At 42.2% G+C, this 11,461-nt stretch overlaps 1 protein-coding gene and 2 long non-coding RNA genes across 4 annotated transcripts; 2 read left to right on the top strand and 1 right to left on the bottom strand.

Annotated features, from left to right (window-relative positions):
• Window positions 1-42: 42 nt before the first annotated feature.
• On the top strand, window positions 43-4,996 carry LOC125985422 (transmembrane protein 8B). The gene is made up of 13 exons (XM_049748253.1): window positions 43-203; window positions 539-719; window positions 796-997; window positions 1,344-1,471; window positions 1,553-1,812; window positions 1,983-2,308; window positions 2,378-2,474; window positions 2,549-2,651; window positions 2,898-3,037; window positions 3,286-3,464; window positions 3,545-3,691; window positions 3,770-3,886; window positions 4,018-4,996. The coding sequence occupies exons 1-13, from the start codon at window positions 59-61 to the stop codon at window positions 4,339-4,341; spliced, it is 2,349 nt and encodes a 782-aa protein (XP_049604210.1). The 5' UTR covers window positions 43-58; the 3' UTR covers window positions 4,342-4,996.
• Window positions 4,143-6,453, bottom strand: LOC137839631 (uncharacterized). The gene is made up of 2 exons (XR_011085656.1): window positions 6,289-6,453; window positions 4,143-6,088 (listed from the first exon to the last, which is right to left on the bottom strand). It is a non-coding gene; the product is annotated as an uncharacterized lncRNA (long non-coding RNA).
• Window positions 6,454-7,060: 607 nt separating this feature from the next.
• Window positions 7,061-11,346, top strand: LOC125985428 (uncharacterized). Of its 2 annotated transcripts, XR_007487311.2 has the most exons (4): window positions 7,061-7,390; window positions 7,575-7,670; window positions 8,717-8,812; window positions 9,869-11,346. It is a non-coding gene; the product is annotated as an uncharacterized lncRNA (long non-coding RNA). The 2 variants fall into 2 exon arrangements; XR_007487310.2 differs by lacking the exon at window positions 7,061-7,390 and having other exon boundaries at window positions 7,487-7,670.
• The last annotated feature ends 115 nt before the right edge of the window (window positions 11,347-11,461 follow it).

Below are 11,461 nucleotides of genomic sequence, written 5' to 3' on the forward strand. Positions count from 1 at the left end.
TTTTTCATTTGTGCAAAAGAGAGGATACAGGTATTAACGTGTGACGTTTCCACACCGTATGACGTCACGTATTGACATTCTGAACCAGGAAGTGGAGCACAGGAAAGAGCGTTTCCCAATCGACGATGTAATGTATCAGACGGGAAACATGGCATTTTATTTTATCCTCTTCTTCGTCCTTACAAAGGCGACATTTGGAAATGGTAAGTATGAAATAAATCAATCAATCAAGGGCAACGTCGACGCGTTAGCCGCTTGGCTAAGCTGCATAGGACAAGTGCACAACTGTCATACAAGAACGCTGAATGAGTTTAAATTGAAAATCATCACAATTCGAGGCTGAGGGTATTTCATGTCTATTTCTATGAGTATTTTGCCCGTTTTTAAAAAGTTCAATCACATGATCATTGCAATTGTACAGTAATGTTACGGGTATGTTTCCGAATACAAGAATTACCCCACTGTTACAAAATGTAACCATGCATTCATTACCTACAATATATGTTGATATAAATGGTTGTTTTTCCACATGTCGCAGATGAGGTGACATTCGTATCAGAGCTTTCGTCCAAACCAGCTCAGAAGTTGTCCATGTATGGCTCGTATGGCAGCGTACGGTTGCAAAGGTTTCACATACCAGAGGACACCGCCATAGCCTGCTGGTTCCTAACAGTAACCAAGGGCCACGGCTTTCACTGCAGAGAGAACAATGTCACCATGTAAATATATATTCTGTATTCTTCTTTCCCTTCTCACACTACCTGCTGCATTTACACTTGTCACTTTTTTTTCTAGCTATATTCGGCAGGGTGCACCTCCAGTAATAAACCCTATTGGCACCGAGTTTCCAGATGTGACACTGTGGAACGCCTCTCGCTCCTTCATTGTCCCCGTGACTTCGCTTAGCTCAGCAAGCTTTAACCTCTCTGATCCTACACCCGGGGACTGGTTTATTGTCAGCCACTTGCCTGAAGATGATGGGCGCATTGAACAGAAGGTCTCCACATGCTACTTTGTCTTTAGCCACATTGGTACTTTAGTAATAACCTTTTTATATTGTGCAACTTGCTACTTGGTCTTTAGCCACATTGGTATTTTAATAATAACGTTTTTGTATTGTGCAACACTTCATCATACTGATGGCTATTGTTTTGTTAAACGCATTGAGCTATGTAAGAGTTGTTTTTTTGTTGTTGTTGTTTTATTTTTCTAATCCAGAAGTACTAAGTTGATTGACTGGCTGGTCAGCGTTATGTCAATTCACCACACTTGTCTGTCTCCTCTCAGTCCTAAAGTAAGCTGGTATATATTGCATGGATACCCACTTTCTTTTGGTTTTTCAGGGCTTGCCATCGTGTTCCTACTTCTTAGAGCCTCAGCTGTCCATCAGGAGGGCAGTTGACACACCCGTTATACAGACGGGAAGTACGCTCAGACAGACGGCCGCCCCGAATAAACCCACCCGCCTAAAGTAGGAAGTCACCGTGTGATGATGTTGCCTTTTATCTCAAGATTTCTATCAATTTGATGTTTGTTTGTTTGTGTGGTTTAGGTTGTATGTCCCGCAGTTTTCTTCGTCCGTTTCCATGATTGTGGACAATTGTTCCTCAGCAGAGGAAACGGTAAATTGCACTCTGGCCCTCAGCATCGGCTCAAACTCTCTACTATATGATGCGGCAAGAGTGAAATGCGCTGGGCGTAGGTGTTCGGTGTTTCTCAATAACCCACCTTGGGACACCTGGTTACGTGTTGTCGTGGAGAGTATTCAAGTCAACCAAACAGTGACTTTCAACATTCAATCAAGCTACCCAGGTAATGTAAACAAACACCAAATGCCATGTGGTGAAGTACAGTTGAATCATTTGATAGTGATTTCGAATTGTAAACTCACATTTGAGTTCATGAGCTTCGTGATTAGAAAAATCAATCCCGATTATTTAGATAAGGATTTTATTTTTATTTTGTTTCTTGCTGTGTTTCAGCGGAGTGCAAGCCAGAAAGCGTAGGTCTTGCAGCAGGTCTTCCAGGTCTCGATATCAACAGCAACTCCTCATCGGCGAGCAACAGCTCCGCGGCTTTAGAGAGTGTTCTCTTCGGCAGTCAGATGGGATCGCTCCTTCTGTTGCCTTCTGCGTGTGTATGGAACATTCCGGTGCTCTACGAAGAGACGGATATTTTCTCACTCCGATTCTCTCCGGTGGGTGGACCCAACGTCAGCGTCAGAGCGACGCAGCCCACATTGCTTACATACCCTCTGCCTGCGCATGCCACCGGCGGGACACTCAACCTGCAGCTCACACTCAACACTGTGAGTACGAATGGATTGCAGGATACTGTTTGTCTCGGAGTGGAGTCTTACTTTGCTTTGTTTGTCAAGACGAATGTAACACTGGGGAACGGCAGCACCGTGGTGGCCTGCTTCACTCCCGAATCACCAGTCCTTCAACTCAACAACTCGCTACGATGCCGCACAGGTACCACCCACGTTCTAGCGTTCTTGCCATTTTGTTTTTATTGACAGTAATACTCTTAATTTGTGTTTCTGAAGGTTACGGAATGAATGTGAGCACCGGTTTTCCCAAATCTGTCATCCGGCTGCCTTTTCCTCTGTTAGCAACATGGTACCTCACTCTTCAACTCGTGTGCGACAGGTAATCAATCCATCAGCACTTGTGTCTTTTTTTAAATAACATGACTTGAAAATTGAATTCCTTCCTTATTGCTGGTCTCGCTTAATTAAGTTTTTGGTTTCCAAAACTGTGCTTAATCCTCCAACGTGGAGCATGGGAAGACCTTTCGCAAATGTCCACTCGTGACAACTGTTCAGTCAGACATATGTTCCAGATCTTTCACAATACTTTTTTGAAATGAACATCTGGTTTGTGTGTCTGCAACAGTGACTGTGGCAATGTGTCTGTTGTGTCCGTGAACCCGGAGGTTTTTGTCACTGGCTGCGTGGAGGACTGTGGCACGTTTGGGGAATGTCGACTCTTCAGGTCTTCCAACTACTTGTATGCGGCCTGTGTGTGTAAGACTGGTACGTGATTTCAATGACCATTCGTTGCGCTCAGTTTTAAGGGAAAAAACATGCTACTACGTTAGTCATCTTTCTAAAATGACCTATCAAAATTGTTCCGCCATCATTTGTTTGTGAGTAAGACTGGCAGGTGATTTCAATGACCGTTCGTTGCGTTCAGTTTTAAGGAAAAAAAATGCTACTACGTTAGTCATCTTTCTAAAATGACCTATCAAAATTGTTCCGCCATCATTTGTTTGTGTGTTTAGGTTGGAGGGGTTGGGGCTGCACCGACGACTCCGAAGCTCTGTCGTTGACCCGCCAAGTGGCAGCCACTCTGCTGCTCACGCTCAGTAACCTCAGCTTCCTGCCAGCAATCGTGTTGGCCGTCAAACGCTTCTACATCACGGAGGCATCTGTTTACCTCTTCACTATGTTCTTCTCGACGGTACGACAGTTGATCCAAGTTCTGGTGCAATTCTAGGATTTTATTAACTGTGTGTGTGTGTGTGTGTGTGCGTGTTGCAGTTCTACCATGCCTGTGACCAGCCCGGTATAGCCGCCTTGTGCATAATGAGTTACAACACCCTCCAGTACTGTGACTTCCTGGGCTCTGTTTGTTCCATATGGGTCACATTTTTGTGCATGGCTCGTTTCAGGAATACAGTCAAATATGTAAGACAAGGCAACCTCTGCTGTCATACAGTCTTTGGCCATTTTGACACGATGTGCCCTCTCTTTATGTGTACGTAGACTCTGTTTCTTTTTGGGACTCTGCTGATTGCCATGTCACTGCAGCTGGACCGCAGAGGTCTGTGGAACCTGCTGGGTCCCATCCTCACCGCCATTCTCATCACGGCGGCTGTTTGGGTAAGGGAAGCACGACAGGCAATCTCGGGTAGCTAGATGAGTGATAAGAGTTGTGCCTTGAGATATGAATTGAAGTTATTCGTCGACCCCTTCAATTGTCTTTGATAACGTGTGAAAATGTGTGTCGACAGGTGCACCGAGGAGTGAAGCGTGGCCAGTGTTACCCTCCGTCCTGGCAGAGATGGGTCTTCTACTTTCTGCCCGGACTACTCTGTGCTGTCATCGGGATAAGTTTGTACGTTTTTGCAGAGACGGAGGACAACTACTTCTACACACATTCCATTTGGCACATCCTGGTGGCCTCCTGCGTTGTTTTCTTTCTACCGCCACGTGAAAGAACTGCCGTCAAGTGGACCATGGGATGGTCCTCAGATTGGAATTGGACGTGGAGCTGGACTCCTCGCATTTGCGGTTACACACTGTGCAGCAAAGATGAGTGCCACACTGTCACATGACACCGACACACCGATTCTGTCAAACTGCTGCAACACTCACACAAGACGCACTTTTGAGAATGTAGCGTCTGCTTCTGTAATTCCTTTCTTCCTCCCACAAGCATCAACTTTACCTGCTGCTGCTTTTTTTTTGTAATCACATTCAAACACTGTCTTTATAAAAGTTCAAAAAGAGCAATTTTGCAGACCTCCCAAAAATCACATACTTGTTTCATGGAACCAGCTATAAGCAAAAAGAGGTATTCAGGTAGCCTGACAAGTTTTATACCAATTGTTTGAGTAGGTCTTATTTGGTAGTTGATACACTGTAAGCGCCAAATATTTATGAATTCTGTTATTTTGAAAATGTCAATTCCTGCTCAGTGATAATGCGTGCGAATGTGTATACTACGTGTTGTCTTCCTTTAAGGAGTCGGATGGATCAGGCTCCGCGCAACCCTGAACATGATAAGGAGTATAGAAAATGGTTTATTATTTTTCAATTCCTTCCATGATGGCCTATGATTCATGTCAGTTGAATGACTCCTTGTCAGGTGTGTTTATGCCGTACTCATTATGAAGCACTTTTAAATTATGTTAGTTCCGTAGCCCTTATGCTCTAGTGAGACCTTGAATGTAAACGTATATATATATATATATATATATATATATGTGCCTCCCTGTTTTTCTTACCTCTGTTTTTCCACATTTTGTTTCATGCACTTTATATCTTTGGGTATTCACCACACTCAATGTTCAAATCCACCCTGCCTTTCGCTGTACATCTTTATGGGAATGGCCTGAGGAGATCTGTGAACCTCTACCTCCCAGTTATTTGACTTACACCATCCATCCATCCATCCATCCATCCATCCATCCATCCATCCATCCATCCATCCATCCATCCATCCATCCATCCATCCATCCATCCATCCATCCATCCATCCATCCATCCATCCATCCATCCATCCATCCTCTTCCGCTTATCCGGGGTCGGGTCGCGGGGGCAGCAGCTTCAGGAGGGACTCCCAGACTTCCCTCTCCCCAGCCACTTCATCCAGCTCATCCCGGGGGATCCCAAGGCGTTCCCAGGTCAGCTGAGCGACATCGTCTCTCCAGCGCGTCCTGGGTCGTCCCCGGGGTCTCCTACCGGTGGGACATGCCCGGAACACCTCCCCAGGGAGGCGTCCAGGAGGCATCCTGATAAGATGCCCGAGCCACCTCATCTGGCTCCTCTCTATTATTTTAATGCTTGAACATTGTACAGTATAAATAGTAAATTTCATCATGACAGTATCAACACTAAGCTAGGTGACAACCTCAATGCCATTTTTCACGATGGATTCACTTACTCGTGCCAAAGTGTGAAACACCGCCACCCAGAGGGCAAAAAGCGACATTGCGGTCCTCAAAGTTGAACGACAGCAGTCCTCCCGCCATTCCACCAAGTCCCAGCGAGCCGAAAAATCGAGAACCTCACCAGCACTGCTGAGTGACCTCCCATGCCTCACACGTCTGCCTAAAAAACACCCAACCCGCTGGACTCCCACTCGTTCCCAAGCAGAGAGAACTCATTACGGGTGAGGATTACATCGATCACTGTGAGGCGGAGATGCCCAGCGGAGTGAGTGCATGCCTGCCTGGCCCAGGCAATTTGTGCCAACAATGTAGCTCATCTCGCACGCACGCACGCACACTCTCACTTATGGTTCTTTTCATGTCTGTTTTTGGAATGCAACTTGACAGGCCTGCATCGCCCCGGTCATTCCTGTCCAATGGGAACACAGAACGTCACAAGTGTGGGTGTGTATAAATACTTCACTTGCAAAATGTACAGTCTGAAAACAATGAATTCCGCTTTAGTTCCGGATCAAACAAGCGGACTAAAAGACTTTTCTGGTCTGAATAAACCCTGAGATAAGATAGCCTAAACTAGATAACAAAAATAATATTAAGGTATATACATACGGGCAAGGGAGAAAAGAAAAAGCGCTGAGACGGGCGTCGAACCCGCAACATCATGCGTAAGAGGTGGACATACTAACCAGTGCGACTATAAGTCAACGCACAATCACTTAAAGTCTACTAAACAACACAGCGGTCGCTATATGACGTCGGCCACGTCGCAGTCACGTGACGCGGACATGACGTTAGTGGGCGGAACCCTAACCCTCGAACTCGGCGTCTGCTGCCAGCCACAAACGCCGAATTTCGACGATTCTTCCTGGTCAACGGTTATAAATGATTGCGTTGATTTAAAAAGAAAAACTATATTTAACTCTACTTTTAACTTTGCCGTTTTAGATAAGCGGGTATTACGTCGCAGTCATGTGCCGCGGAAATGACGTCAATAGGCGGGAAATTCAAATCTGTGGGCGGGGCTTTCAACAATGGTAGCGAACGAGTGGATAGTAACACGACGACTAACAAGAGAAATGTTTTTATTTTCTGCTTGCAACTGGACCGTCTAGAGCGTACACGGTAAATACAACTCATTGTGTTTAAAAAGACTTACTTTTGTGTAGTTTGACTAAAGTTGTCGATGTAGCTAGCGTTCACTGTGCATAGCTAAACCTAGCTGAAACGGTCGCGAGCGAGACAGCGGATACAAGCACGACGATTAACAACAGAAATATCTTTATTTTCTGCTTGCAACTGGACCATCTAGAGCGTACACGGTAAATACAACTCATTGTTTTTAAAAAGAAGTACTTTTGTAGCCCCGAAAAGCGAGTGAGTGTGCCGAGGGTGGGGTCGTCGAGCTCGGCGTCTGCTGCCAGCCACAGACGCCGAATTTCGAAAATTCTCCCTGGTCAACGGTTGTAAATTATTGCGTTGATTAAAACATAAAACTATATTTAACTCTACTTTTAACTTTGCCGTTTTAGATAAGCGGGTATTACGTCGAAGTCATGTGCCGTGGAAATGACGTCAGTAGGCAAAATCCCGCCAAGATTCAAATCCGTGGGCGCGAAATGGCCGTAAGCGAGACAGCGGATAGTAACACGACGATTATCAACAGAAATATCTTTATTTTCTGCTTGAAACTGGGCCGTCTAGAGCGTACACGGTAAATACAACTCATTGTGGTTAAAGAGATTTACTTTTGTGTAGTTTGACTAAAGTTGTCGATGTAGCTAGCGTTCACTGTGTAATAGCTATGTGTAACTAACCCGAGCTGAAACGTAGTCGCGTTGCCTTGTATCTTTGAATGTCTTGAGGGTAAATGTTAATGTTTAATTTCATTCCTTTAGGTTACATGGTGTTTGTTGGCTGTATGTTTTCCACTGTAAGAAGAATGAATATACACATCAGTTGGAGGCTCGCATCATTGACCAGGCGCTACAATGGTGAGTAGCCCTTTCTTCCTCCATTTATGTTAAACACCTCCTATTTTATGTCTAACAGTAATTGATTTAACACATCACCATAAGTAAATTGTGTGTGGGCACTCTCAATTTAACATGTGTGATTATACTGCCTAATCTGTCACTGAGTATATTGTTGCAAAGTAATATAAGAAATGATCCAAAGTTGTAATTCAGAATAGTTTTCAAAAGACGACCATTAGAATTATATACAAATCTGATTACCCTGAACATAACAAGTAATTTCTTAAATCACAAATTCTATTCAAAGATTTGGTCAGACTGCTCAAATGATGCCTAACAGTATTTCATGTAACACATAACCATAAGTAAATTGAGTGTGGGCACTCTCTAGTTAACATATGTGATTATACTGCCTAATCTCTTACCGAGTATGTTGTTGCAAAGTAATATAAGAAAAGATCCAAAGTAGTAATCCAGTGTTTAATATGTTCTATCAGGGCTGAAGTCAAAATTTGGCACCATCATGTGGTGAAATTTGGAGTTGCATCACGTCCAATTTTGCCTGGGAACAAACAGATTAAATAAATCTTAGTCTTAAATAAGCCACTCCTTCTCAAACAAGTAAACTCTGCCCATTTTGCGCAGTAGATGTTCTGTTAATACCTAGTATTTAAACAAAGTCATAATTTAAATTACTTTCAACATTCACTCATCCATTAAACCACCGTCATTCCACTCGCTCTTATTTTCAACTCCTATCAATGTAACTAAGCGTTTAATACGTCCTATCAGGTCTCAAGTCAAGATTTGGCACCGTACTTTTTTGAAATTTGCAATTGCAGCAAATCCAATTTTGCCAGGGAAGAAAAATAGTCTTACATGTTCCCATTAAATAAATGAAATAAGTCTTGCTTGTTTCCACTCCTTTTGAAAAAAGTAGTTTAAAACGAGGGCCCTTCCCTCAACCTTTAACCCTAACGAGCCCTAACCCCGCACGTCACATTGTGTTGTATCTGCGAATGTTGCTTGAGGCCAAATGTTAAAGTTTTCTTTCATTCCTTTAGGTTCCTCGGTGTTGGTCGGCTGTACGTTTTCCACCGTCAGAAGAATGAATATACAAATCAGTTGGAGGCTCGCATCATTGACCAGTCGCCACAATGGTGAGTACCCATTTCTTCCTCCATTTATGTTAAACACCTCCTATTTCATGTTTAACAGTAGTTGATTTAACACATAACCATAAGTAAATTGAGTGTGGGCACTCTCAAGTTAACATATGCGATTATACTGCCTAATCTGTCACCGTGTATATTGTTGCAAAGTAATATGAGAAAAGATCCAAAGTTGTAATTCAGAATAGTTTTCAAAAGACGGCCATTACAATTATATACAAATCTGATTACCCTGAACATAATAAGCTATTTGTTAAATCACAAATTCTTCAATTCAAAGATTTGGTACATTATCAGACTGCTCAAATGATGCCTAACAGTAATTAATGTTACACATAACCATAAGTAAATTGAGTGTGGGCACTCTTAAGTTAACATATGTGATTATACTGCCTAATCTCTTACCGAGTATGTTGTTGCAAAGTAATATAAGAAAAGATCCAAAGTAGTAATCCAGTGTTTAATATGTCCTATCAGGGCTCAAGTCAAAATTTGGCACCATCATGTGGTGAATTTTGGAATTGCATCACATCCAGTTTTGCCTGGGAACAAACAGATTAAATAAGTCGTAGTCTTAAATAAGCCACCCCTTCTCAAACAAGTAAACTCTGCCCATTTTGCGCAGTAGATGTTCTGTTAATACCTAGTATTTAAACAAAGTCATAATTTAAATTACTTTCAACATTCATTCATCCTTTCAACCACGGCTAGTCCACTCGCTTTTATTACCAACTCCTATCAATGTAACTAAGCGTTTAATACGTCCTATCAGGTCTCAAGTCAAGATTTGGCACCGTACTTTTTTGAAATTTGCAATTGCAGCAAATCCAATTTTGCCAGGGAAGAAAAATAGTCTTACATGTTCCAATTAAATAAATTAACTAAGTCTTGCTTGTTCCCACTCCTTTTGAAAAAAGTCGTTTAAAACGAGGGCCCCTCCCTCAACCTTTAACCCGAACGAGCCCCAAGCCCGCACGTCACATTGTGTTGTATCTGCGAATGTTGCTTGAGGCCAAATGTTAAAGTTTTCTTTCATTCCTTTAGGTTCTACGGTGTTGGTCGGCTGTACGTTTTCCACTGTAAGAAGGATAAAAGTCCAACGGTTGGATGTTGGCGAAGACGTCTCCGGTGAGTCCTTCCTTCCTTTTTAGTCATTGGAAGTCACAGACAACAATAGATAAAGTAACACAATGTTAGAGGTAACTACATTTGTCTTAAATTGGATAGATTACTTCTTCCCACACCATTTCAAACAAGTAAACTGGCCATTTTGTGTGTTTATACCTAGTACTTATACAGTCATAATTTAAATGAACAAATAAGATTCATTCACTCACCCACTCACTCATTCATTCAGAAGATCCAAAGTTGTGTGTGCTGTGTAATTGAGAATAGATCTCATGTTACTCCACTTGCTCATATGACCAACTTCTATCAAATTAGCTATTAATACGTCCCATCAGGTCTCAAGTCAATATTTGGAACCGTAATTTGTCGAAATTTGCAATTGCAGCAAATCCAATTTTGCCTGGGAACAAAAATATATTAAACTAAATAATTCTTCTTCCCATTTAAATAAATGAAATAAGTCTTTTCTTCCTAGTCCTTTTTAAACAAGTAAACTGGCCATTTTTTGCAGTCGTGTTTATGTTCATACTTAATATTTATCCAAAATCATAATTGAAATGACTTCATTCATTCATTTTTGAAATTTGGAATTCCACCATATCCATTTTTCCCATTAAATAAATAAGTTTTACTTTTTCCGTTTAAATAAATGAAATAAGTCTTACTTCCCACTCTTTTTCAAACAAGTAAACTGCCCATTTTGTGTAGTATATTTTCTGTTTATACCTGGTATTTATACAAAATCATAATTAAAATGATTTAACTAACAATTAAGTTAATGAACTTATTCAAAAGAGTCTTTAATATGTCCTATTAAGTATAATATTAAGATTTGTCACCATCCTTAGGTATAATTTGGATTTGCAGCAAATCAAATAGACAAACGCATTGGCCAAGTTATTTTAAAAGAGCATGTGGGGTGATGTGATGTCTTTTTTGGGATGATGTTTTGCATTTGTGATGTCATACTCTGTTTTTTGTGATGTCATATTTTTGGTTCGTTAGGCTAGGTGCTAGAGGCTAGGTGCTAGAGGCTAGGTGCTAGAGGCTAGGTGCTAGAGGCTAGGTGCTAGAGGCTAGGTGCTAGAGGCTAAGGTCTAGGTGCTAAGGTCTAGGTGCTAAGGTCTAGGTGCTAAGGTCTAGGTGCTAAGGTCTAGGTGCTAAGGTCTAGGTGCTAAGGTCTAGGTGCTAGAGGCTAGAGGTTAGGTGCTAGAAGCTAGGTGCTAGAGGCTAGAGGTTAGGTGCTAGAAGCTAGGTGCTAGTGGCTAATGTGGTTAGGTGCTAAGGTCTAATGTGGTTTGGTGCTAAGGTCTAATGTGGTTTGGTGCTAAGGTCTAATGTGGTTTGGTGCTAAGGTTTAATGTGGTTTGGTGCTAAGGTCTAATGTGGTTTGGTGCTAAGGTCTAATGTGGTTTGGTGCTAAGGTCTAACGTGGTTTGGTGCTAAGGTCTAACGTGGTTTGGTGCTAAGGTCTAATGTGGTTTGGTGCTAAGGTCTAATGTGGTTTGG

This window comes from Syngnathus scovelli, chromosome 17 (genome assembly GCF_024217435.2).
Source record: "Syngnathus scovelli strain Florida chromosome 17, RoL_Ssco_1.2, whole genome shotgun sequence".
NCBI classification, from domain to species: Eukaryota; Metazoa; Chordata; class Actinopteri; order Syngnathiformes; family Syngnathidae; genus Syngnathus; species Syngnathus scovelli.

Coding starts and splice junctions, on each gene's coding strand:
- LOC125985422 (XM_049748253.1), top strand. CDS start 59: ATGACGTCACGTATTGACATTCTGAACCAGGAAGTGGAGCACAGGAAA. Junction 204..538: donor AAAGGCGACATTTGGAAATG/GTAAGTATGAAA, acceptor CACATGTCGCAG/ATGAGGTGACATTCGTATCA. Junction 3,038..3,285: donor GGCCTGTGTGTGTAAGACTG/GTACGTGATTTC, acceptor TTGTGTGTTTAG/GTTGGAGGGGTTGGGGCTGC.